A 26,727-nucleotide genomic window follows, 5' to 3' on the forward strand; every position below is an offset into this window, starting at 1 on the left:
TTTTTTTTTTTTTTTTACAGTTTTTGGCCGGGGCTGGGTATGAACCCGCCACCTCCAGCATATGGGGCCGGTGCTCTACCCCTTTTAGCCAAAGGCACCGCCCTGATTTTGAGTTTTCTACCCTAAGGTTTGTTGAACTTCTGGATGTGTAGGGTTTTGGTTTTCATCAAATTTAGAAATGTTCAGCCATTAAGTGTTTCAAGTATTTTCTGTACCTTTTTCTGGGACCTCAAATGCATGTATGTTTGATAATTGTCTTATAGATCACTAAGGCTCTAACAATTTTTTTCTCTTTATGCTTCCATTTGGATAGTTGCTGTTGCCTAGTCTTTTAAGTTCACTGATCTTTTCTATTTTATAATTTGCTATGTCTTACAGTGACTTCTTTTTATTTCAAATGTATTCTTCATCTTTAGTAGTTCCAGCTGATTTTTTGAGACTGAGTCTCACTATGTTGTCCAGTCTAGAGTGCCATGGTATCAGCCTAGCTAACAGCAACCTCAGATTAACTGGGCCCAAGAGATCCTCCTGTCTCAGCCTCCCAAGTAGCTGAGACTACAGGTGCCTGCCACAATGCCTGGCTTATTTTTTCTATTTTTAGTAGAGATGGGGTCTCACTGTTGCTGGTATCAAACTCCTTAAGCTCAAACAATCCTCCTGCCTCAGCCTCCCAGAGTGCTAGGCATACAGGCATAAGCTGCCATGCCCAGCCCCAGATGATAACTTTTTTATATTGCCATTGCATTCCTCAGTTTGTGTTTTTGTTTAATTCTTGAGATATTTATATGGGCATTTGAAACCCTTCTCTGCTATTCTGTCATCTGTTATTTCTAGGTCTTTTTCTATTGACTAATTATCCTGGTTTGGGGTCACATTTTTCTTTTTCTTTCATGTTTTCTGTGGATGCAAGACATTGTGAATTGTTACATTGTTGAGTATTAGAATTTTGTTGTATGCCTTTAAAAAAGGAAGTTATGTTTTATTTTGATAGGCAGTTAAATTACTTATAGATCAGTTAGATATTTTCAAGGATAGCTTTTAAGCTTTGTTGGGGGCAAATCTGGAGTAGCCTTTACTCTAGAGTTAGCTTTTTCCTAATAATTATGTAGGGATACTCTGGAGTCTATGAAGGTTCTCAGTGTTCAACAAAGTGTTTCCACTTTGGCTGCTCAGAACGCTGACATTTCTGAGCCTTGTATGAGCTCTGGGAATTTTTTACCTTGCAAGTCCCAACGTCAGTGAGTTTTACTCCATGTATACACACCTTAATAGTCTGCCAGAACTCAATAAGACACCTGTGTGGTCTTCTGGAGCTCTTTTCTTCTGATAACATTTTTCTCTCTAGTAGTCCTGCAGATTTGAGCTCCCTTTACCTGTCGGAACTCTATTGTCTCTTAACTCAGTGAAATCTCCCGACTTAGAGTCCTATTGCTTCACTAAAGTTTGGGAAACGACTGCAGGGAGAAAACCAAGGGCTTGTATTATTTCTTTCCTTTCTCTTAACGATCAAAGTCCTGTTGTTTAATTTCTAGAAACAGTTTTTTAATATATATTTTATAGTTTTCTAGTCAGTTGTGACAGGAGCAAAGTCTGGGCTAGTTATTCCATTATGGCCAGAATTTGAAATTCTCAGATTGCATCACTTTGATTGCTGAATTTAATTGAGAGTAAATGTCCTGTATATGCTTTCTAAATTTTACTCTAGTTCCTTGGAGGAAAAGCAGACACAGATAAAATGTAACCATGGCTGGAGTTTATCTATGATTTTTGATACACTGTTTGATGAGTGAGGAGAGAAAGATGTTCACGTCTTCATGATTTTGCTATTACACATTGAATCCTGCGTTAGCCTCCCTGTCATTTATTGACTTTTCCCTTATAATATCCTTTACCTTAAGTTTTTTTCATTTATTCAGCAAGTATTAAATGTGTAAGTCAGTCATTGACAGGGTGAATCAGACATGTGTCCTGGCCTTATGATGCTTACAGTCTAGCCAGTAGAGATGTACCTTGACACTTTAAATCCAAGGTATAAAGACTGAAAATTAACAACATCAACATCAACAACAAAATTAGTACAAATGAAAGTGATACGGGAAGCCCAAAAGAAATGGCTCAGCTGTATACATATTGTTCCACACATTAGATCCAAGCAGCTTGCTTACTGGAAAACTGTGGACTTCTTTTTTTTTTTTTTAAACTTTTATTTCAGAATATTATGGTGGTACCAATATTTGGTTATATAAATTGCTTTTGTACCATTTCAGTCAAAGTTATGAGTGTATCCATCATTCAGACAGTGTGTGTTGTACCCATTAGGGGTAAATTTACCCATGCTTTTTTTTCCTCCTCCCATCTACTTGATTTTTGATATTATTTCCACACGTGCACCTAAGTATTGATTGATTAGTTCCAATCTAACAGTGAGGACATATGGTGTTTGTTTTTCTATTCTTGTGCTACTTCACTTAGAATGGACTTCAGTTCCATCCAGGTTGTCATGAAAGGTATTATTTCACCCTTTTGTGGCTGAGCAGTACTCCATGGTATACATATATCACATTTTATTAATCTACTCATGTATTGATAGACACTTGGGTTGTTTTCACATCTTAGAACTATGAAACACTGAAAAAGGCAATAGCAGAGGACATAAACAGATGGAAAAACATATCACGCTCATGGATCTGCAGAATCAACGTTGTTAAAATATCTGTACTACCTAAAGTGATGTACAGATTCAATGCAATCTCCATTAAAATACCAACATAATTTTTTGCAGATCTAGAAAAAATAATTTTGTGCTTTGTGTGGCACCTGAAAGGATCACATGTACCAAAACAACCTTAAACAAAAAGAACAAATTGAGAGGCATCAATTTTTAGACTTCAAGCTATACTATAAGGCTATAGTAACCAAAACAGCATGGCACTGGCACAAGAATGGAGACGTAGACCAATGGAATAGAACAGAGAACCCAGATATAAAACCATCCTCATATTGCTATCTGATATTTGACAAAATAAACAAAAACATACCCTGGAGAAAAGAATCCCTATTCAATAAATTGTTCTGGGAAAATTGGATAGCCACATGTAGAAGACTAAAACAAGATCCACACTTCTCACCATTCACGAAAATTAACTCATGATGGATAACAGACCTAAACCTTGGACATGAAATTATTAGAATTCTAGAAGTTTGGAAAAGTTTTATAGACATCAGCCTATGCTATGAATTTATAAAGAAGACTCTATGGCCAGGCGCGGTGGCTCACGCCTGTAATCCTAGCACTCATGGAGGCTGAGACAGGTGGATTGCCCTAAGCTCACAGGTACAAGACCAGCCTGAGTAAGAGTGATCCCGGGCGGCGCCTGTGGCTCAGTGACTAGGGCACCGGCCCCATATACCAAGGGTGGTGAGTTCAAACCCAGCCCTGGCCAAACTGCAACAAAAAAATAGCCGGGCATTGTGGCGGGCACCTATAGTCCTAGCTATCTGGGAGGCCGAGGCCAGAGAATAACCTAAGCCCAAGAGCTGGAGGTTGCTGTGAGCTGTGTGATGCCACAGCACTCTACTGAGGGCAATAAAGTAAGACTCTGTCTCTTAAAAAAAAAAAAAGAAAAAGACCCCATTTCTAAAAAAAATAGCTGGGCATTGTGTTGGGTGCCTGTAGTCCCAGCTACTCGGGAGGCTGAGGCAAGAGAATCACTTGAGCCCAAGAGTTGGAGGTTGCTGTGATCTATGATGCCACAGCACCCTACTGAGGGTGACCAAGTGAGACTATCTTCTATATATATATATATATATATATATGTATATGTATATAATAAAGAAGACTCCCAAAGCAACAACAAAAATAAATAAATGGGACTTGATCAAATTTAAAAGCTTCTGCACAGTGTAGGAAACAATCATTTTCACAGACAGTCTATAGAATGGGAGGAAATATTTGTATGTTACATATTCAATAAAGGGCTGAAAACTAGAATCTAAAAAGATTTCTTTTCTAATTTTAAAGCCTCTTGCTTTTTGTTCATTTTGGTTTAATTTTCCTACCATTTTAGATATAATAAATTTGTCTTTTAGAATTTTGGTTTTGATCACGATTATTTGTAGAAATTGAATTGGGAAATTGAAATATACCCCTGAAAGATACAGTATCAGGATGAACTAACTGCCCAGAAGAGAATTCTGAGGTTTTATAATCTTGTGTGATTTTACTCTCAGTGGAGGAATCAGACATCATTGATCTCGAGAAACGCTATTGGTTGCTGAAGGCTCAGTCCCGAACTGGACGATTTGATTTAGAGACATTTGGCCCATTGGTTTCACCACCTATTCGTCCATCTCTAAGTGAAGGTAGGAATCATTTCGTTTCATTTTATGCAGATATTCATTGGAAAAATACTTGAGTCCATCACTTATTTTTAACCAACATATTTAAACTCTAAAAGGCCATATTCCTACAGATTTGCAACTTTCTTGCATATAGTGGGGAGGAGTAGAAAAAAGCTAATAGGAATTAAGATTATAATCTTAAGCTTCATATTTTACTTGTGTAACCTTGCATAAATTAGTTTAGCTCTTTGGACCTAAATATCCTCATGTATTAGATGATTTGACCAAGTCAGTGGGTTGAAATTGTACTAGTGAGGTACATTAGCTGCAAGTAAAGGAAGGAGTGTGGTGGCCACTGGATGGACAAAGCTCGGTGTTTGCACATGTGACTCCACCTCTTTCTCAGCTAGGATACCTCCATTTTTTTCTTTCACATAAGAAGATTCCATTGCTGTATCCTTCCTGCCACACCCCTTCCTATATTCCTACACACAAAAAATGAAGAAACTGCTAGACTTAACCATCTCTGAGATCCCATCTAGCTCTAAACCAGTGGTTCTCAACCTTCCTAATGCTGTGGTCCTTTAATACAGTTCCTGTGGGTCACAACCCACAGGTTGAGAACCACTGCTCTAAACCTTCTGCTATGGCCTTTTATTTAAAATAAAACAAAATAAATAAATAAATAAACCATAAAGAATAATTGTGGAGGACACCATAAAAATGACATGTGGAATTTGAATACTTGGGTTAATCTTTAAACTAAGGGCACTGAATTAGACTCTTAGAATATACAGTCTGTATTCTTCAGATTCCTAGGGTATTCAGAAGTACTTGCCCGGGGAGCCAGAGCAAATAGAGCTGAGTTTCTACCTACTTCAACAGTACAGTTAAGTTTTCACCTGTTTATTACGGGAGATTGATACTTCATTTAACAATAAAATTATTCCATTTCAATTTTTTACAAAATGTTTGAAAGCCAAAGAGTTAGATTAAAAATTCCCTTTCATTTCTGAAATTTAAAATATTCATGTTTAAAAGATTAGACAATGAAAAGTGGAACGCTCCAATGGAGAATTGCTTTCTTGCAACATAGTATATTTTCCTTTGCTTCATAAATGCACTTTATGGGAACTTATTAATATTACCACAGTATATCTTTGAGTTGTCATTTAATAAGCACTTCAGTTTCTTTCTCCTTTTTTCCTTTTTCTTCTAAATCTTTCTAAAGAAGGATAATTCCTATAATTTCTTTTTTTTCTTTTTATTAATTGACCTAAAAAATAGGCATTTTTAGCTGTTAAAATTGATATAAGATAAATACAAACAGATAGAATCAAACACTAAAGGATTGTAATATATTTTCTGCTAGGATCATCAGTCTCAGTTGTAATTATTCCAAGAGAAAAAGAAATACTTCTTGAGACCCTGAGAACTACTGATAAACATTTTTTTTTAATTTTGCCAATTTATTAGAAAAACTCATTCCTCCTTTCATAAACTTGTCAGTATTAATATTAGGAAGTTTGTTGTCCGTGATCTTTGGTGTCTTTTTTATTTAATAGGTTTGTTTAATGCTTTTGATGAAAATCGTGACAATCACATAGATTTCAAGGAGATATCCTGTGGGTTATCAGCTTGTTGCCGGGGACCCTTGGCTGAAAGACAAAAATGTAAGTGTATCAAATAGTGTCACAAAAATTATAAACTGTGTAGAGCGAAAAATCAGTTTTCATTCTTGTAAAATATTCTGTGTATTAAGGCTTAAATTTTTATAACTTTGTCAGATTGCCAAATATTAATCTCATGTTGGGGTTTTACTGAGGGGAATAAATAGTTTGGGGTCTTTACTATTAACAGTGATATTGATTTTCCTGAAAAATTTGTAATTCATGATAAATGAATCAAATCAGCCATCCTGGATTGAAGATTTAGACATTTAGGAAATATTTTCTGGTAGTCTACATAGAGACTTTTATATTTTACATAATTTGAAGTATAACTCATTATCTGTCCCTTGCACGCTTTAATATTTTACTGGTAAAATAAAATTTATGATCAAAACACAATGTTATTAAATACTAAAATGGTCTTTTTAACCTAACTAAAACATTATTATAGCATAATTTATCCGCATAAATATGTGCTTATATACTAGTAGGACTAAATCTTAATCATACTGAGAAAATGCTACAGTTATTATTTACCTAGAACCTAGCTAAAATATGTTTACAAAGGTTATTATTTCAATGTTTTTTGAAATCTTTATAAATGTTGCCCATTTGGGTGTGATGTTTGATGTTTTTATCAGATTTATTAGTATTGTACTATGGTGCACTCAACTGATTTAATACCATAATTATTCTATCATGGAGGTGTATAAAAGAAACTTTTTAATATTAAAAATTCAGATTTCTTTTTAAATTTTCTGTTAATAGACGATTATTCCAAACTGGCTTTTTGATAGGTTATTTGTTTGCATTAAAATTTAATGTTAGATAAAGATGCTAAAATCTCTACTTTTCAACTAAGATAATTACTCCCTTTAAAACCTTTTTTATGACCGGGTGCAGTGGCTCACACTTGTAATCTAGGAGGCTGAGGCGGGTGGATTGCCTGAGCTCACTAGTATATAACCACATACTTATGCTTATAAGTTCAAGACCAGCCTGAGCCAGAGCAAGACTTGGTCTCTAAAAATAGCTGGCCATTGTGGCAGGAGCCCGTAGTCCCAGCTAATTGGGAGACTGAGGCAAGAGAATTGCTTGAGCCCAAGAGTTTGAGGTTTGATGCCACGGCACTCTACTAAGGGTGACAAAGTGAGACTGTCTCAAAAATAAAAATAAAAACAATAAAACTTTTCTTTATATTTTTAGGGGTTTTGTTGTTGTTGATGATGAACTAAAAGTTAAACTAGAGTGATTTATTTGGAGTTAATTAGCAAAGAACTGATTTTATGATTCTTAGCATGTTGTTTGTGAACTACACTGAAGAGTTAAAATTGTTCATGGCAAATATTTGAATACATAATAGTGTACTGGAGAGATAATATTGAAGCATTCTATCATTACATCAGTTCATTGTCTAGATTCTCTATGTAGATGAGCTATTTTAAGCATTCAAGAAAGAACTGCAGTGATCAGTTTTGAATATTAGAAATTAATTTAAAGGCTTAGATACCTTGTCAAAACCTGTAAGGTATTATAATATTTATTGTATGGCAACTTAACCTTTTCTTTCTGGTGTAGAAAGAATTTAGCTCTAGATTCAGCTGAAAGATAAGGCTCCCTAACTTGGATATATTGTAGAGGAGCAGATTCATGATAGTTCTACAGGTTGCAAGTACTAATGACATGGTATAGTTTGCTCCAGGTATGAACTGCTCCAGAATACATATATTTGCTTGAGAAACTAAATAATTATACAAAAGAAGTTTCTAGTAAAATGTGTTATGCTTCAGAATATAAAAAGTAATTTTCTTCCATAAGAGTTTCTTTTCTTTAGTTTGCTTCAAGGTATTTGACGTTGACCGTGATGGAGTTCTTTCCAGGGTTGAACTGAGAGACATGGTGGTTGCACTTTTAGAGGTCTGGAAGGACAACCGCACTGACGATATCCCCGTGAGTTCTTATTGCATATGTTTTCTTATGTATATACTTCCAATAGAAATAGTGAATGTAGCTCGGCGCCTGTGGCTCAAGTAGCTAAGGTGCCAGCCACATACACCTAAGGTGGTGGGTTCGAATCCCACCCGGCCCGCCAAACAACAATAATGGCTGCAACCAAAAAATAGCCGGGCATTGTGGCGGGCACCTTTGGCCCCAACTACTTGGGAGGCTGAGGCAGGAGACTCGCTTGAGCCCAGGAGTTGGAGGTTGCTGTGAGCAGTGAAGCCATGGCACTCTACCCAGGGGAACAGCTTGCGGCTCTGTCTCAAAAAAAAAAAAGAAATAGTGAATGAGTAATTAAAATGAAAAATAAGAAGAGAATTTGTCATTGCTTTTATTTGCTATATTATATTACTCAAAAGAAACTTAACAAATTCAATTTATGTAAAGTAAGAATGAAACAATAGGAAAATTATCTTAATTTTTAAAGAGAATATGAGAATATATTTATGGTAATTTAAAAAATACTTGACCTGGGCGGCATCTGTGGCTCAAAGGAATAGGGCACCAGCCCCATATGCCGGAGGTGTCAGGTTCAAACCCAGCCCTGGCCAAAAACTGCAAAAAAAAAAATTAATTAAAAAAAATAATACTTGACCAACACAATAAACTTTGGCCACTGAATAACAAAATAAAAGTATATCCACCCTTTTCTAATGATTCCTTTGGTTTGCTGTTTTTAAAGGAATTACATACGGATCTCTCTGACATTGTAGAAGGCATATTGAATGCACATGACACCACAAAGGTGAGTCTGGCTAGCAGGACTAATGGATCTTTTTCTAAAAATTTTATGTACTCTACAGTAGGATGTATAGCTTGTGTACATGCTTGAATCCCTTCTGCATCATCCCTACCAAGTGTTTATCTGGACCTGTGGCTAAAATATCTCCAAGTTATCTTTAAAGATTGGCCACAACACCTTTAAACAACTCTGTGAAGTGTATTGTATATGAAAACATGTTGGACCAGGCACAGTGGGTCACGCCTATAATCCTAGCACTCTGGGAGGCTAAAGGGGGTGGATTGCCTCAGCTCATGAGTTCAAGACCACCCTGAGCAAAAGTGAGACCCCCATCTCTACTAAAAATTGAAAAACTGAGGCAAAAGGATCGCTTGAGCCCAAAAGTTGGAGGTTGCTGTGAGCTGTGACAGCTTAGCACTCTACCTAGGGCACAGCTTGAGACTCTATCTCAAAAAAAAAAAAAATAAAATAAATGTATTGGGTGGTGCCTGTGGCTCAGTGAGTAGGGCACCAGCCCCATATACTGAGGGTGGCGGGTTCAAACCCCGCCCTGGCCAAACTGCAACAACAACAACAACAAAAAAAGACAGAAAGAAAATGTATCATCAACCTGTACAAGACATTTTATAAGAATTAGCAAGACACAGACCTTGATATCTATAGTTTATAATCTTTATTCTTACTATGGTAAGTAATCTCATATTGAGCAAAAGAAGTCAAACAAAAAAAGAATACATACTGTATGATTTCATTTATATGAAGTTAAACAAAACTAACAGTGATAGGAGTGATTTCAAAGATGGATAGATTAACTGGGAGTACCATAAAAATTTCTGAGAAGATGGAACTGTTTCTATTTATTTATTTATTTATTTTTAGACAGAGCCTCAAGCTGTCTGGGTAGAATACCATGGCATCATAGCTTACAGCAACCTCTAACTCCTGGGCTCAAGCAATTCTCCTGCCTCCACCTCCCAAGTAGCTGGGGCTACAGGCGCCCACCACAACACCAGGCTTGTTTTTGGTTGCAGCCATCATTATTGTTTGGCAGGCCAGGGCTAGATTCGAACCCGCCAGCTCAGGTGTATGTGGCTCCCACCTTAGCTGTTTGAGCCACAGGCGCTGAGCTATGGAACTGGTTTTTAGATTAATTTCGGTGGTGCATATATTCTTTAAAAAACTTTTTATAATCATACTTAATAGGTACATTGAACCATTTCTGGGTGAAGGATAATAACTTTAACTTAAAGTATACAAAGGCAAACTATGTAACCAAAACATGTACCCTTGTAATATTCTGAAATTTAAAAAAAAATATCCTTTTAAAAATAGTTGTAAGTGCCTCTCCTTTAGTAGCAGCCAGGATACACATGTAAAAGCAGGAAAAACATGTACTTTATAAAGAATAAGTCCTTGAATTATTCAATTTGGTAACATTTATTAGTAGTAATATCACAGTAGGTTTACTCTTTAGTTTGCATTACTGTGATGGCTATGTGTCTCTGTGAAATTGAAAATAATTTAGTTGGGGCGGAGCCTGTGGCTCAGTGAATAGGGCACCAGCCCCATATACCAAGGGTGGCAGGTTCGAACCTGGCCCCAGCCAAACTGCAACAATAAAAAAAATAGCCAGGCGTTATGGTGGGTGCCTATAGTCCCAGCTACTTGGGAGGCTGAGGCAAGAGAATCACTTAAGCCCAAGAGCTGGAGGTTGCCGTGAGCTGTGATGCTACGGCACTCTACCAAGGGTAACATAGTGAGACTCAGTCTCTTAAAAAAAAAAAGAAAGAAAATAACTTAGTCATGTGAGGCACATTTGAATTACTTTGAGTCTTTCTACTCAAACGTTGACATGTACCAAGTAGTAGATTGATAGGATCTAGACTGCATTGGTGTTATTAAATAGATATTTAGAACAAAAAATATAACATTTGTTTTTTCCCTTTAATCACAATTCCAGAAGAAATCATTATACCTCTGTTAACTGATTCTCAATAGAAACAAATAAAAGAAAGGACTTTCAGGGCTTGAGTTTATATGGCAATTTACACACCGTCTTCCCCCTTCTTCTACCCCTTGCTCTCAAAAACTAAGGTATCTACTTCTCTTTAGTATGTATAAGAACAGAAACCTGGGTGAGTCTCTGTTAAGAAATTTCTTGTGTACCACACGTCTGAAGGAGTACACCATCAAGTCGTGCTCGAGCATGCCACCCAACAACTCCTATGTCAACTTTGAGCACTTCTCTAAGGTGCTAGAGGAGGTGGCAGCAGCTGAGGAGGGCCTGTATGAGCTAGAGCATAGCCAGCGGCTATGCCATGAGGACGTGGAGGCGCTGGCTGCCATCTACAGGGAGGCTTGGTACCATGAGGAGAGCAACAGCCTGGTCAGGACCTGCGGCGGCTGCTGCAGGAGCTTATGAGACTGAGGTGCTTAAGCGGCAGGCCCAGGAGGAGGCCCGGGGTACCCTGCTGGGGACCCACAGGCTCAAGCTCCACTTTAGCCGCCAGGAGAACCGTTATGAGGCACTGGCTAAGCAGGTGGCATCTGAGGTGCAGTTTGTGCAGGACTGGTGCGGGCCCTGGACCAGGAGAAGCTGCAGGCCATGGAGTGTGGCCTCCACTAGGTATTTTGCAGCCCTCGTGCCAGTCAGTACCCCGGCCTGAGCTGGGGATACCTCCCCAGGGGCCTTGGTTCTCCTATCATCCTTGTTTTAGCCCTTGTCAATCTCAGCCTGGGAGCTGAGGTGGGAAGAGCCCAGGGCTGGACCTGAACTTCAGGCCCAGCTCTGGTCCTGGAGCTCTGTCCCCAGGAGGGGCAGGGTCCTGGGCCATCCCCTCACTCCCAGCTCACATCCCCTCTGTCATGCCACATCGCTGATGGTGGGGTCTTCCAGGGCAGCATGGCCCCAGGCACTCTGCAAGGGACTGGGACTATCAGGACAGACAGGTCGTGGTGGCCACAGTGACTGTCCAAGTGCTGCTCTGGCCCTGTGGGCTGCAGAGGGGATCAGGGAAACAGCATTGCTGGGCACTGTTATGTGCTGCCCTTTGGCTTAGGAAGAGCCCTTGGGATGGGTGAAGTAGGAACAAGGGGGACTGGGCAGGTGGGGATAGCCCCCAGCATGCTGGGCCTACTGGCCAGAGGTCAGGCCACTAGGAACCTGCAATGTGAGGCAGGGCCTTGGGAGCTAGTGTGGGGTTGGCAGAGGGGTCTTCAGGGTCTCCTGTGCCCAGACCCTCTGTGGTGGGTGAGGCCTGTACCCCAGGGTGTGGTGGCATATGCTGCATATCCTTCTTGAGCTCCATTGTGATGCCCATGCACGCCTGTGCAAGCCAAGAAAAATAAAATACCAACTTTTCTGACAAAACAAAAACAAGAAATTTCTTGTGTAGATGTAATTTCTCATGACTTTTTTCTGACTACTTTATGATCATATAGATATTTTTATATAAGATGGAATTGCCACTTCTGGCTCTGCTATGAATAGTAACCAAGGTCATTTAGCTCTTTGATCTCCTGTAATCATAAAAATGAAATGGTAAGTTTAGGATAGAACTTGGATTTTTCAGCCAACCATATTGACTGGTGACTAGAGCATACTAATATTACCCATTCTTTTTCTAGTTACTAACTCTTCTCCATCTTACCTAATTCATTTATTTATTCAAAATTATTTACTGGCTCGGCACCTGTGGCTTAGGTGGCTAAGGCGCCAGCCACATATACCTAAGGTGGTGGGTTCGAATCCAACCCAGGCCCGCCAAACAACAATAATGGCTGCAACCAAAAAATAGCCGGGCGTTGTGGCAGGCGCCTGTGGTCCCAGCTACTTGGGAGGCTGAGACAGGAGACTCGCTTGAGCCCAGGAGTTGGAGGTTGCTGTGAGCAGTGAAGCCATGGCACTCTACCCAGGGTGACAGCTCGAGGCTCTGTCTCAAAAAAAAGAACAAAAACAAAAACAAAAACTATTTACTGAGGCCAGGTGAGATGGCTCATGCCTACTATATAGTCCTAGCACTCTGAGAGGCCAAGAAGGAAGGACCACTGAAGGCCAAGAGTTAGAGACCAACCTAAGCAAGAACAAGACCCCCATCTCTATAAAAAATAGGAAAATTAGGCCAGTATGGTAGCACATGCCTCTAGTCCTAGCTACATGGAGGCTGAAACAGTAGGATTGCTCCAGCCCAAGAGCTTGAGGTTTCAGTGAGCTATGATGATACCGCTGTACTATACCGGAGGCAACAGAGCAAGACCCTATCTCAAAAAGAAAAAACAAAAACAGGTTATTACTAAGACTACAGGATTGCAGGGGTATGTATCCTACTGGCTATGGATAGCTGCATGCTGAGTTTTGAGGACTTTTTTTGCCTGTCTGTGGTGTTGGATATCATGAAAAGTATGCAGAGACCCTTTTTAGGGTTTTTTTTTTTTTCTTTTGGCTGATTGGTTTTTGTTAGTGTTTGTGTGTTTAATGTGTGGCCCAAGATAACTCTTTATTTTTCCCATGTGGGGAAAAGGGAAAAAAGGTAGGACACCTCTGCTAGTGGATCAAGAATTATATGTTGCCTTTGGGGAGTTTGGAATCTCTAGGTAAAAATAAATACAAGTTATATTAAGTATGATCAGTGCTATATTGAAAATAGCCCAGGGTATAATGGAGACATAGAAAAGAGGCAATATAAATTGAACTGTGAGAATAAGAAGGTTTCTGCGAGGATGTGATACTTGAATAATTAGTTAATTGTGGTTAACAGAAGTAGAAGGCTAAAAAGTGATTTCTAAAAGAGGGAATAAGAAGTGGTAGGATAGAAGACATTGTGTAAAACAACCTCTTTGGTCCTGGAATGCAACCATTTTGATGCTAGCTGGAACAGTAGATGTTGTGTATTTGAGGCTGTAGACCTAGACTGAGGCCACATCCTGAAGGGTCTTGAGTACAAAATTTAATATTTGAACTTTATACTAAAATGTAGAGAAGCGTCGAAAGATTTAAGTAGAGCACAGCAACATGATCAGTTGACACCATTTTGAAAGTCAAGGCCACATTTAAAAGGAAGATATTTACGAATAACTCATATAGTCAATGAATTTCCCTAAGGAAAAACTCAAGATGATTATTCCTTAACTGTAATCAGTAAAACATCCATTAAATTGAAAGAAAATAAAATCTATTTACAATTCTAGTTTTTAAGCATAATGCTGTATATATATGTGTGTGTGTGTGTGTATTTTTTTTTTTTTAAGACAAAGTCTAAAGCTGTCACCCTGGGTAGAGTTCTGTGGTGTCACAGTTCACAGCAACTTCCAATTCTTGAGTTTAAGCTATTCTCTTGCCTCAGCCTCCCAAGTGGCTGGGACTACAGGAGCATGCCACAATGCCTGGCTTTTTTTGTGGTTGCAGTTGTCATTGTTATTTTAACCGGCCTAGGCCAGGTTCGAACCTACTAGCCCCAGTGTATGTGGCCGGCACCTTACCCACTGAGTTATGGGTGCCGCCTAATGCTGTATGATAGATACAGATATTTTTAACTTCTTATACAGTAAGTGCTCTTTTAATTTTGTTAATAAGTTCTTGGGAACCAATTTTTCCATTGGCTAATTAATATAAACAAGAGTTAACTTCCTGTAGCATCTTTCTGGTCACAAAAACATTAACAAACTACTAAATAAAGATGCAAAACATTAGTATTAAACATTGAAATAAAGGTAAGCTATACATACGTTTAAGATTAATAAAACAGATAAGATAATTATCTGCCCAAATTTTGATGTTTAAAGGGAGTTGAAGGAAATTTTCTTGTTGGTTCCTGTGTATCATATAAAATATGCAGTATTCTATTTTAGCAGGGCTAGTGTATTTAATTTATATCTAAATTAAATGTTAAATACAAAAATGAAGTAATAATGAGATTCTGGCTATAGGGAGCACAAACAAATGGGAATAATACATATTTAAAGCATCAAAACAAAAACAACAGGAAAGTTGTTATTAAAAAGCTCTAGATGTACTGTAAACATAGGTTTTTTTCCCCCATGTGCATTTTTAAATGATGGAAGTGTCAAGAAATAGGGTCGACTGAATTAGACTATATTATTGCTTAGGCTGCAGTGAATGGAAGCTTTGTATTTTCACTATAATAGAAGCATTGTTTGCATCCTATTTTGGCAAATTATCCTCAATGAAAACCTTTCAGGGTCCTTTTATTTTGGAATATCCTGTAAGCAGACAAACTCCAAAATGTGATTGTACAACAGGAAAATGTTCTTTTGCGTTAAGTTAAAGATACCTATTTTTGTTTTTGAGACAAGAGTTTCAAGCTGTCCCTTAGGTAGAGTGCTGTGGTGTCATAGCTGACAGCAACCTCCAACTCATGGGCTCAAGCAGTCCTCTTGCCTCGGTTTTTCTATTTTTAGTAGAGATGGGCTGGCCTTTGCTCAGGCAGGTCTGAAACTTCTGAGCTCAAAGAATCCACCCGCCTTGGCCTCCTAGAGTGCGTAGGATTATAGGCATGATATCTATTTAATTAAAATAAAGGAAAGGGAAATACCAGAAAGGGCTTAGAGCTGTTATCAATACTTTCTAAGTGCATAACACCCTAGACCAGTGTTTTTCATCCTTTTTTTAATCTCACGGCACACTTGAACCTATAGTTAAATTTCTACAGCATTATCAAATTATGTTCATCAAAAAAAGAGTAGGAATATACTTACTGTGCTTTTAACTTCTTTAAAAAATAATGATCTTTAAAATTTTTCACATCACACCAGTATGCCACAGTGCACAGTTGAAAATCACTGCCCTAGACAATTCAGGCATCTTAATCTTCATCAAGAACAATGACAAAAAATTAATTGTTAAACCTATCATTATAGATGAAACTGATGCAGGTTGGTCAAATAGATTGAATGACCACTGATGTCCAAGTTCTCATCTTGAGAATTAATGTGTAACTGGTGATCAGTACAGTTTAAAAGATTTTAACCATTCTTTTTATTTTCCAAGGTTCTTTAAGAATTCTATTTTAAAATGCATTGTTAAGCTTCTCAGTTTGCTTTATTATCTTCAGACTGGTAACTTTTATCCCTAATTCTTTGTGATTTGCTTTCAACTTCTTTTCATTTGTTCATGGCACCACTGGAGCTCAGCTTGAATCCTTCAGTTTTTGAACTTTTTTTTTTTTTTTTTTTGAGACAGTCTCACTTTGTCACCCTAGGTAGACTGTCGTAGCATGATTATAGTTCACAACAATCTCAAAATCCTGGGTTCCAGTGATCCTCTTGCCTCATCCACCACACCTGGCTAGTTAACACCATCTTCTTTGATTAAAACTTCAGGTAGTTTTTTATTCTATGGGAAGGGTCTAGATAATCTGCAAAATAGAAATCTGTGAGAATAATTAGTTGATTAATGTTGACTTTCCCAGTCCAGATTCATCTACTACCATGAGTGTGAATATAAACGCTCTTTTCTCTGATTTAACGTATACTTCCTTTCGGAGATTGACAAATCACACATAGTCCTCAAGGCTCTTCTGTTGCGATGGTGCTGCTGTTGACACACCTCTTTATAGCAGCAGATCTTTCACTATACTGGAAGATTTCAACACTTAAATTAACCTAATGTATATATCTTTGGGATGTGGGAGAAAACCCACATAAACCTGGGATGAATGTGCACATTCCACACGGATAATGGGCCAAGCAGGGAATCAGGTTTTTTTTCTCATCAATATTACATTGAAACAACCTTGAACCAAACAACATTATTCAGGGACCTGCTATACTGTGTTTGGTGTGTGTGTGTGGCTCTTTAGACCACTTCTTAATTGTTATAGGTGAGCAGGAAAATTTTAAAAAGTAATCATGATAAAAAGATTATGTGTTTCACTGTTAGTCATAATCTGGTGGTTTGCTCACCCCTCTCCTTGTCTTCTACGTCTTGAACACAAGCTTATTTGAAACAACAAAATGAAGAGTTTTTGTGTTTCTTCTTTTCTGTTTAGCTTATTTCTCTACCTGGACTTGGAAGATTTTCATAACTATTAAATCTCTCATATTCTGTTGTTTGCTTATAAGATAGTTGAAATAGACACTTCAGTGAATCTGCAAGTCTACTTTTTTTCTATTTTAAAAACAATGTGAATATATTTTTCTTGTTAATATTGAAGATTGCCACTAGTATATTTGAGGCATAAAAGAAAAAGAGGGTAAATGATGTTACTGGAACATCTTTATTGATTCAATTATCTAAAATTATTTAAGAAATTGGGCAGTATTTATTGCTGTTTGTAAAATTCATTAAATATCTATAATATATCCATATATCCTAGTTAAACTATACAGTTGCATTACCCTTATATAAAATTTTGCTATAAAATGCATTTGGGCAAACATGCAAGAATGATCTTACATTTGTTTACTTCTGCATTGTAAAGAAATTAGGAAAGCAAAGAGGAAAAAAATTGCTTTTCTGATTTTAGCCAGAAAATTAGATTGGTATTAATGTATCTAAATATAAATTGTATCAAAAAAGCCACTAATTATAATCATGGTGAATTAAAATCTTATATATCAGATGATATTATATAGTAAAAAGAGAATACAGCAATAACATTAAATAAAAGTGAAAAGCATTGTTCATTTAGGATTGTTAGGTAATTGTTGAACACATGAAGTAACAAACATTTGGTTATAATTTTGCAGATAAGAAATAATATGTATATTGGCTTCTGTATGTGTATATAATTTGGGGGCATAGTGACATAAATTGCTTTAGTCAATTTATAAAAATGTTAAATTGAATTTTGAGGAAATATAATGCAGATATTTAATCTTGATGTAAAGTTCCTTTAAATTTCAAAGAAGTCTTTTAGAGTTGCCAGATGTTTCTAAAAAGGTACATTATTAAGCTGAAAGAGCATGATCCAGAATATCTACTTTTTGGTTTCAAAATTAGTAAATATTTCATTTTGCCTACCCAAGGCCTTTTGTGATTTTCCATAATTAACCCTTGAAACAGAAATATTGTTAAGTTATTTTCCAAGTGTTATTGGAGAAAAAAAATTATCAATAACAAGCTGCCTTGTTATCATTGACTGCTTGAATAAAATAACAAATGGGATTTGCATAAGTTTTGTTACTTTTAAATTTATAACTAACTTTTCAGGTGAACACATAACGGCTATTATAAAGTATTGCTTTCAGAAACAACTAATATAAGCTTATTAAACCAAATTTTATTCAAATGCTATAAAATATAAAAGGTTCTCAATATGAGATCTTTTTTACCATCTGTCTTTCAGATTGGTCATCTTACTCTGGAAGACTATCAGATCTGGAGTGTGAAAAATGTTCTTGCCAATGAATTTTTGAATCTCTTATTCCAGGTAGGTTTAAGGTAAATGACAGATATAGAGGTTAGTAGTATCACTAGTTTTAAGTCTTTCCCATTTTAATAGCTATAGTTGTTGTGTCTAGAGTGCAAAACTATGTTATAAAAAGCCAGAATCATGTCATCCTGTATCTATCCTCTCTAAAAGATGGTAAAATAGAGCATGTGTGCGTGTCAGAGCGTCTCAAAATCATGACCCTTGGATATAGGAAAGTAGAATGTAGGCAGTTGTATTTATCTCATACTTAGGATAGAGTAGCATATAGACATAGAGAATAATTTAAATTGCAGAAAGCATCATAATTTGCTATTTTTCTTCATTGTAAGGCCATTTCCTAATAAGTAAGGTAGTGTGAATAGAAAGATGGATCATAAAAAGGTAACTATAAATTTTTCAGAATAGTCAGTCTCTCTATTTAGGACAGTGGTTTTCGTAACCTTCCTAATGCCACAACCCTTTAATACACTTCCCCATGTTCTGGTGACTCCCAACCATAAAATTATTTTCGTTGCTACTTCATAACTGTAATTTTCCTAATGTTATGAATCATAATGTAAATATCTGATATGCGGGATGTATTTTCATTATTACAAAGGGGTCGTGACCCACAGGTTGAGAACTGCTGATTTAGGAGATCATCTTGGCAGTAAGGCTGTTTCTTGAATTTTATTTTTTAGAAGGTTCAAGAAAGATTAAAGAGAGAAAGAAGGCAGGTTATCAGGAGTGACTATTAAGTTATAGAGCTTGCCGGATTTTAACTATTTTCCTAATTAAAATAGTTCTCTTCCTCTGATTTTTAAAGATAATTTACATTTTCCCAGTTTCATAGTTCTTCATAAATATTTAAGTTGATTAAATAGTGATTAGTTTCTTATTTTCCTTTCCTTGTAGAAGTATCCCTATAAAGGTTAAAATGATTTGGTATATCTCTGATGATCTTTCATTATGAATAAAGAATAATTTGTCTGTGACACATTTATGTTGGAATAAATGGAAATTGGTCTCTTCCCAAGAGCTAATAACTAATTTTCATTTATTTATAATAGATACAATCTGATAAGCCTGTAATATCCATTTAAGCCAGTTATGTTACTGTCAGTTATAATTTTCAACAGGGATTCGAGTTGATAGCTTAATAAAATATGTAAGAAAAGAATGTGGATCATCATTACAAACAGAACTGACTTGCTAGGTAACATAAAAGTTGATCAACTGGTTTTGTCTCCTTTAAGGTATCTTCAGTAGTAGGTTCCACAAGCTCTTTCACTGTTTTTACTTTTTTTTTTTTTTTTTTTTTTTTTTTGAGACCGAGTCTCAAGATGTTGCCCTGGGTAGAGTGCTGTAGCATCCTAGCTCACAGCAACCTCCAACCTCCAACTTGGGCTCAACAGATCCTCTTGCCTCAGTTTTTCTATTTTTAGTAGAAACAGGGTCTCATTTTTGCTCAGGCTGATCTGGAACTCCTGAGCTCAAGCAATCCACCTGCCTCGGCCTCCCAGAGTGCTAGGATTATAGACATGAGCTACCATGTCCAGCCTCACTGTTGTTACTTTTAAAACTGCTTTATCTCATTCAATATATGAACATTTTGATCACTTAAGTTTGTCTGAGTCATCTTGTAGCTTTCACATGCTACAGCATTTTGACTTTTGGTGTTGCCTTTCCTATTTTGTCATTCTTATCAGGGGTTATGGAGTGGTGCTATTTTTATGGCTCTAACTTTAAAGAAACATCTTCTTGAGATTTCCTTACATGTTATGTTTCCAGCATATTTTATTATGAAAAGCTGAAAGAGTTTTTCAGTGGACACTATAATCCACCTACTACCTAAATTTTATATTTCCCTATACTTGCTTTATCACATATTTAGATATGCTTTCACGATTATATGGTATGTTCATTTAATATATGAGTAGGTAGACAGTTATATACTAAATTGCTTTATTTTCCATTTGTATCTTCAAATTGATAGAGTTAGCTGGTAAATTTAGTGGTACAATACTGGATTATACTCGTATTTTATTTATCAAGATCTCACACTTGGCTGAGTGTCTGCAATATTTCAAACCTTGCATGTGTAAGTGTCGATAGAATTATTCTGAAAACCATTCCGGAGGTAGTATCATAGTATTTTTTTCCTTAACCTGGGTTGAACACACCTTACACAGCGAGATACTATCTTTATTTTCGCTCCTTTTTTGCCAAGAAGGTTGCCAGACATAATCAGAGTCCTCTCTTTTGTTTATTTGTTAAAGAATACCAAATTCTTTTCTTTTGGCTGGGGCCAGGTTTGAAACCGCCACCTCCGGTGTATGGGGCCAGTGCCCTACTCCTTTGAGCCACAGGCACCGCCCAAGAATACCAAATTCTAAAGAGTATGGTAGGCAGAATAATGTGTTGCCCTCCCAATATCTATACTCCCATTCCTGGAACCTGTGAATATATTATCTTACATGTCAAAAGGGAGTTTACAGATATATCAGGTTCCTTAACCTTAACCTTTCTCCATTCAGAGATGGAGAAAGTAGCCTTTATTATTCAGGTGGGCCCAATGAGAGAGAAAGAGAGAGACTGAGACTGAGTTGTTCTTGTGATTTGTTACAGCAACAACAGAAATAGAAAACCAACAAAGAGGGAATAATCAGTCCATGTTTATAAATTGGAAGGCTCAATATTATAAAGATGTTAATTTTTCTTGATTTATAGATTTGGTGCTATCATAATCCGAAAAAGTTGATTATTATCATTGAATACTTAATAAATCTATGAAAAGAGACTGCCTTCTTTTAGTTATCTTGGAAATACATATTACAACCATGCTTGGAGTGCTGCTTTCAAAGTCACCACCAGATGTTTAGTTTTTAAGTGATACAAAGTATTGTTGAGGATAACAAGCAAATGGAACCTCTCACACATTGCTAGTGGGAATATAAATTGTTATAACCACTTTGAAAATTGTTTGGCAGTATTTACAAATGTTAGACATGTGTATATCTGTGATCCAGCAAGTCACATATACCTGATGTATATACTCTACAGAAACATGGATATCTGAGCACCAAAACAAATACAAGTATGGTCTTATAAGCAGTCTTTATTACAGCTCAAACCAGAAAATGACCTGTCAAGAGTAGTTGGATAAATACATTGTGGAACATCTATCCATTTGTTACTTTACTACAATGAAAATATACTTTATATTAAAATACACGTGGCCTGGGAGTAGTGGCTCATGCCTATAATCCCAGCATTCTGGGAGGCCAAGGCAGGAGGATCATTTGAGATCAGGAGTTTGAAACCACCTAAGCAAGAGCAAGACCCTGTCTCTACTAAAAATAGAAAAAATTAGCCCAATATGGTGGTACCTGCCAGTACTCCTACCTACTCAGGAGGCTGATGCAGAAGGATTACATAAGCCTAGTAATTTGAGTTTATGGTAAACTATGAAGGTGCCACTATACTCTCAGGCAACAAAATGAGACCTATCTCCCCCATCCCCCAAAATATTAATGAAATATTATGAAAATTACTTTTTTTTTCTTTTCTCCTTCCCTTCCTTTTAACCCTCCCCTCCCTGTCTTTCTTCCTTTCCCCCATTTTCTCCCTTCTCTTTCTACTTAGAGATTTGAATGTTAGCCTCCTTTGGAGTGGTTTGTTTTAAAAAAAGGAAAGCAAAAACCATACAGCTAGAATCAAAATTTGTTCAGGTGAATCGTCGGTAATTTGTCGATTAAATACTGCTGCTTATTTAGATTCCCATCTAGAAAGTGGATCTCATGCAGAGAATACGAAATATTAGGCAATTAACAAAGTTTGATTTAATGTTTTTCCCCATAGGTGTGTCACATAGTTCTGGGGTTAAGACCAGCTACTCCGGAAGAAGAAGGACAAATCATTAGGTAAATTTGCCATTTCAGTCCGGGTATTTTTCATTCTGTAGTTGAAATTTCAAACATGTGAAATATATTGGTTACTAAGTAACAGCATGCCCCCACTTCAATGTAATCATCACAGTAAAACTTTCTCAAAAAAATTGGATACATAGTAATGTATTTTTATTTTAAAAAACCTTCTTAGACAAAGGATTGGACTAATTTAGAAATCAAATTCTATTAATAAAATTGCTCTAAATTCTAAATTTACTTCTTTAAAGTAAAAAAGACATAAGATAAAAGATAGCCAGTTTTCTCCAGTACAAAAAAGTTTATATTTATTATAGAAAAATCAGAAAATAGTGCTAAGCAAAAAAGTTCATAATCTCTGTATAGACAGATATTACTGTTGACATGTTTAATATTCACATATTCACTTAAATATATGCCTATAATGATACATTTAAAATTTTTACAAAATGGGTATATTCTAAAATACTAATTTATTCCTTGCTTTCACTTCCATTCCAGAACATATAAAATAATAGATTGTATAATAACACAAAACTATTCCTTCAAAAGTTATTTGAATTTTGGCTCAGTGCCTGTGGCTCAAGTGGCTGAGACGCCAGCCACATACACCTAAGGTAGCAGGTTCGAATCCAGCCCAGGCCCGCCAAACAACAATAATGGCTGCAACCAAAAAAAAATAGCCAGGCGTTGTGGAGGGCGCCTATGGTCCCAGCTACTTGGGAGGTGGAGGCAGGAGTTGGAGCCCAGGAATTGGAGGTTGCTGTGAGCTGTGATGCTATGGCACTCTACCCAGGGGGACAGCTTGAGGCTCTATCGCAAAAAAAAAAAAAAAAAGTTATTTGAATTTTGCAATGGATTCTTAAATATGGCACAAAAACATGAACAACCAAAGAAAAAATAAATTGGATTTCACCAAAAGTAAAAACTTTTGTGCATTAAAGGGCATTATCAAAGAACTGAAAAGAGAACCTACATTAATGAGAGATAGTATTTGCAAATCATGTATCTGATAAAGGTCTAATAACCAAAATATATAAAGATTATAATAACAACAAAAAGCTAACAACCATAAAAAATAGGCCGTTAAAAATAGATTCAAATACACATTTCTCCAGAGATGTTCAAGTGGTCATCAGGCACATGCAGAGATGTTCAACATAATTAGTCAGTAGGGAAATGCAAATTAAAACCACAATGAAATTCTCCTCACCTACTGGGATTATATAATTTAAAAAATGAAAAGTTTTGGTAAGGATGTGGAGAAACTGGGAGCCTCATATATTTCTGGTGGAAATGTAAAGTGGTGCACACACTGTGGAAAACAATTTGTTCCTCAACATAGAATTACCATGTAACCCTACAATATACCCAAAAGAATTGAAAACAATCACTCAAACAAATACTTGAACACATTGTTCATATGGGTATTACTATTCATAATATTCAAAAGGTGGAAATAGTCTTTACTTCTATCAGTAGATGAATGTATAAACAAGATGTGGAATACACATACCATGGAATATTATTCTGCTATAAAAAGGAATGAAGTACTAATATATGCTACAAGATGGATTAACCTCACGAATATGCTAAATAAAGGAAGCCAGACCAAAAGGTCACATATTGAATTATTCCATTTATATGAAACATCCAAAATAGACACATTGCTAGATACAGAAAGCAGATTGGTAGTTGTCGAGGCTAGAGGAAATGGGTAATAGGGAACAACTGCTCAATGACTAATTGAGGTATATGAAAATTTTTCAATGACTGAGGTATATGAAAATTTTTAGAGCTTAATAAAAGGTTGTGGTTTGAGGTGGATGGATTGCTTGAGCTCAGGAGTTCGAGACCAGCCTGAGCAAGAGTGAGACCCTGTCCCTACTAAAAATGACAAAACTGAGACAAGAGGATCACTTGAACCCAAGAGTTTGAAATTACTGTGAGCTGTGATGCTACAGCACTCTACTGAGGGTGAAAAAGTGATACTCTGTCTCAAAAAGAAATAAAAATAAATAAAAAGTTGTAGTTCTACAACATTTTGAATGTTCTAAATGTACTGAACTATATGCTTTTATGTATTAAAATCATTGATTTCATGTTATGTGGTTTTTACCTCAAAAGTAGTCATTCAAAAATCACATCGCAACATCACGAACCCACTAGAATGGTAGAAAAGACTTGACAATAACAAATGTGGGCAAGAATGTGAGGAAACTTGGGCAGCGCCTGTGGCTCAAAAGAGTAGGGCACCAGCCCCACATACCAGAAGTGGCGGGTTCAAGTCCGGCCCTGGCCAAAAACTGCAAAAAAAAAAAAAAAATGTGAGGAAACTAGAGCTCTCCTACATTGTCAATGGGAATATTAAATGGTGCAGCCACTTTGGATATTGGTCTGCCAGTTTCAAATGTTCTTTAGTTATTGGATAAATAACCAAAATGTGGTACATACACGTAATAGAATACTGTTGAAGATACTTACTACAATAGATGAACCTCAAAAACATTATCTGTAATAAAAGAGGCCAAATGGAAAAACCCATATGTTGTATCATATCCCATTTACATGAATAATTCAGAAAAGGCAAATCTATAAGGGACAGAAAATAGACTACTGGTTTCCTATTATTGAGGGTAGTAATAGGAATTGACTAAAGATGGGCACAGGTGATCTTTTGTGTTAATGGAAATGTTCTAAAGTGTTCTAAAACTGGATTGTGAAGATGGTTGTACACATCTTTAAATTTACCAAAATTGTGGTTTTACATTTGAAAAAGGTAAATTTTATATTATGTAAAATACAATATAATTTTATGTTATGTAAAATATAATAAATACTGAGGAATTTATTAAAAGATTATTGAAAATATCAGTATGATGCTTGATAGTGTTCTATGACTTTTGAAGTTAGCTTATCAATAGAAATAATATTTTACTAATTGAAATGGTGGAGGTCTCTCCTGAGTATGTCTGTTTGTTTCATGTGTTTTCTTTGTAAAACTTACGATAATTTGTAGGTATTGTCATATGTTTCACACGACTTCATTTGATGTTTTTAAATTCTTTTGTATGTACAGAGGATGGTTAGAACGAGAGAGCAGGTATGGTCTGCAACCAGGACACAATTGGTTTATCATCTCCATGCAGTGGTGGCAGCAGTGGAAAGAATATGTCAAATATGTGAGTTAGATTCCTGTTATTTACATTTTTTATAGGATTTTCAACTTCATTAGATGTTGTGTGACTACTGGCCAGTAATAAAATGCTCCAACGTAGATGAAGATTCTAAAGGAAAGGAAATGAATATTTATATAAGACTTGCTATGGGCTAGGCTTTGTACTTATACTTCCACATAAATTTCTTCCGTTGCAGCAACTCTAGAGAAAGGTAATATATGGCACAGAGGTGCCTGTATATATCATGCACCTCACCTCTCATTTAATTCTTACAACATCCCTGTGAGCAAAGTAATATTATACACATTTCACCTGTGAAAAACCTGGGAATGAGCAAAAAGTAACCTGAATATCTTGATTAGGTAGACCTGGGATCAAACCTAAGAACTGACTTTAAAGTTTGTGTTCTCTAAACTATATCATTACATTGTCTTTCATTAGTTCACCTTTTCCATCAAACGTTGAAGACCCTTGGGTAAGAAATATAAATTTCCTGCACAATTAAGTTTATTACAGAACTAACATTAGAACTCAGAATTTCTAAAAGATAATGTACCATTGTTCTAAATAAAGAGTTAAGAAGAAATTTTCATTATTGAATATTCTAGAGTTTTACTTAAAAGATGAAAGGTATTTTGTTTTCAGAATTAAAAATTGAAAAGAATGGGCTCGGCACCTGTAGTTCAGCAGCTAGGGCGCCAGCCACATACACCGGAGCTGCAGGGTTTGAATCCAGCCCGGGCCCACCAAACAACAATGACAGGGCCAGGACTCTATCACAGAGAGTCCAAGATTACTATGATTATCTTATACCAGTTTCTCAGAATAATAAGTAATACTCAATAGTTACTATGCACCACACACTGTTTTAAAACACTTAACATATATCAAACTCATAACAGGCTATGAGTCCTGGCCCTGGCACTTGCTGTATGACCTTGAGTAAATTGCTTTTTCTTTCTCTACTTCAGTTTTCACATATGAACAATGCAATTAATTATCTATTTCAACAAGGGTGTTATGAGTATTAAATGAGCTAATATATGTGAAGCACTTAGCCCAGTTCTTAGCAGTTAGAAATCCTATATAAGGCCTGATGCGGTGGCTCATGCCTCTAATCTCAGCACTTTGGGAGGCCAAAGTGGGCAGATTGCATGAGTAGCTCATTCCTAGCTACTTGGGGGGCTGAGGCAAAAGAATCATTTGAGCCCAAGAGTTAGATGTTGCTGTGAGCTATGACATCAGATCACTCTACCGGGGTGACAAAGTGAGACTCTTGTCTGGGGAAAAAAAAACAAAGGAAACTCTATTTAAGGTTAGAGATAGTAATGGTGAATGGTGGTAGTAGTAGCAGTAGTAATAGAGCAGCAGTGGCAGTAGTACTTACTTAGTGATTTAAATTGCTCCATTTAGTATGTGTGGCAACTTTGTCAAATGCCTTGTTTAAAAAAAAAAAGAATTAGTGCTAACATGTTGGATAATTTGATTTTACTCTGA

The 26,727-nt window shown here is 36.5% G+C and overlaps 1 protein-coding gene across 4 annotated transcripts in view; it reads left to right on the forward strand.

Moving 5' to 3' along the window:
• The window catches only part of USP32 (ubiquitin specific peptidase 32), a 223,695-nt gene that overhangs the window by 142,811 nt on the left and 54,157 nt on the right, over window positions 1-26,727 (forward strand). For all 4 annotated transcript variants that reach the window (XM_023516587.1, XM_003795603.3, XM_023516588.1 and 1 more), the window contains 7 exons: window positions 4,231-4,362; window positions 5,907-6,014; window positions 7,846-7,961; window positions 8,695-8,757; window positions 18,060-18,143; window positions 21,987-22,048; window positions 25,131-25,233. In XM_023516587.1, coding sequence (XP_023372355.1) covers window positions 4,231-4,362; window positions 5,907-6,014; window positions 7,846-7,961; window positions 8,695-8,757; window positions 18,060-18,143; window positions 21,987-22,048; window positions 25,131-25,233 — 668 coding nt within the window. The remainder of the gene's footprint in view (window positions 1-4,230; window positions 4,363-5,906; window positions 6,015-7,845; window positions 7,962-8,694; window positions 8,758-18,059; window positions 18,144-21,986; window positions 22,049-25,130; window positions 25,234-26,727) is intronic.

This window comes from Otolemur garnettii, unplaced genomic scaffold, assembly GCF_000181295.1.
Source record: "Otolemur garnettii isolate 467f Iridium unplaced genomic scaffold, OtoGar3 scaffold00094, whole genome shotgun sequence".
NCBI classification, from domain to species: Eukaryota; Metazoa; Chordata; class Mammalia; order Primates; family Galagidae; genus Otolemur; species Otolemur garnettii.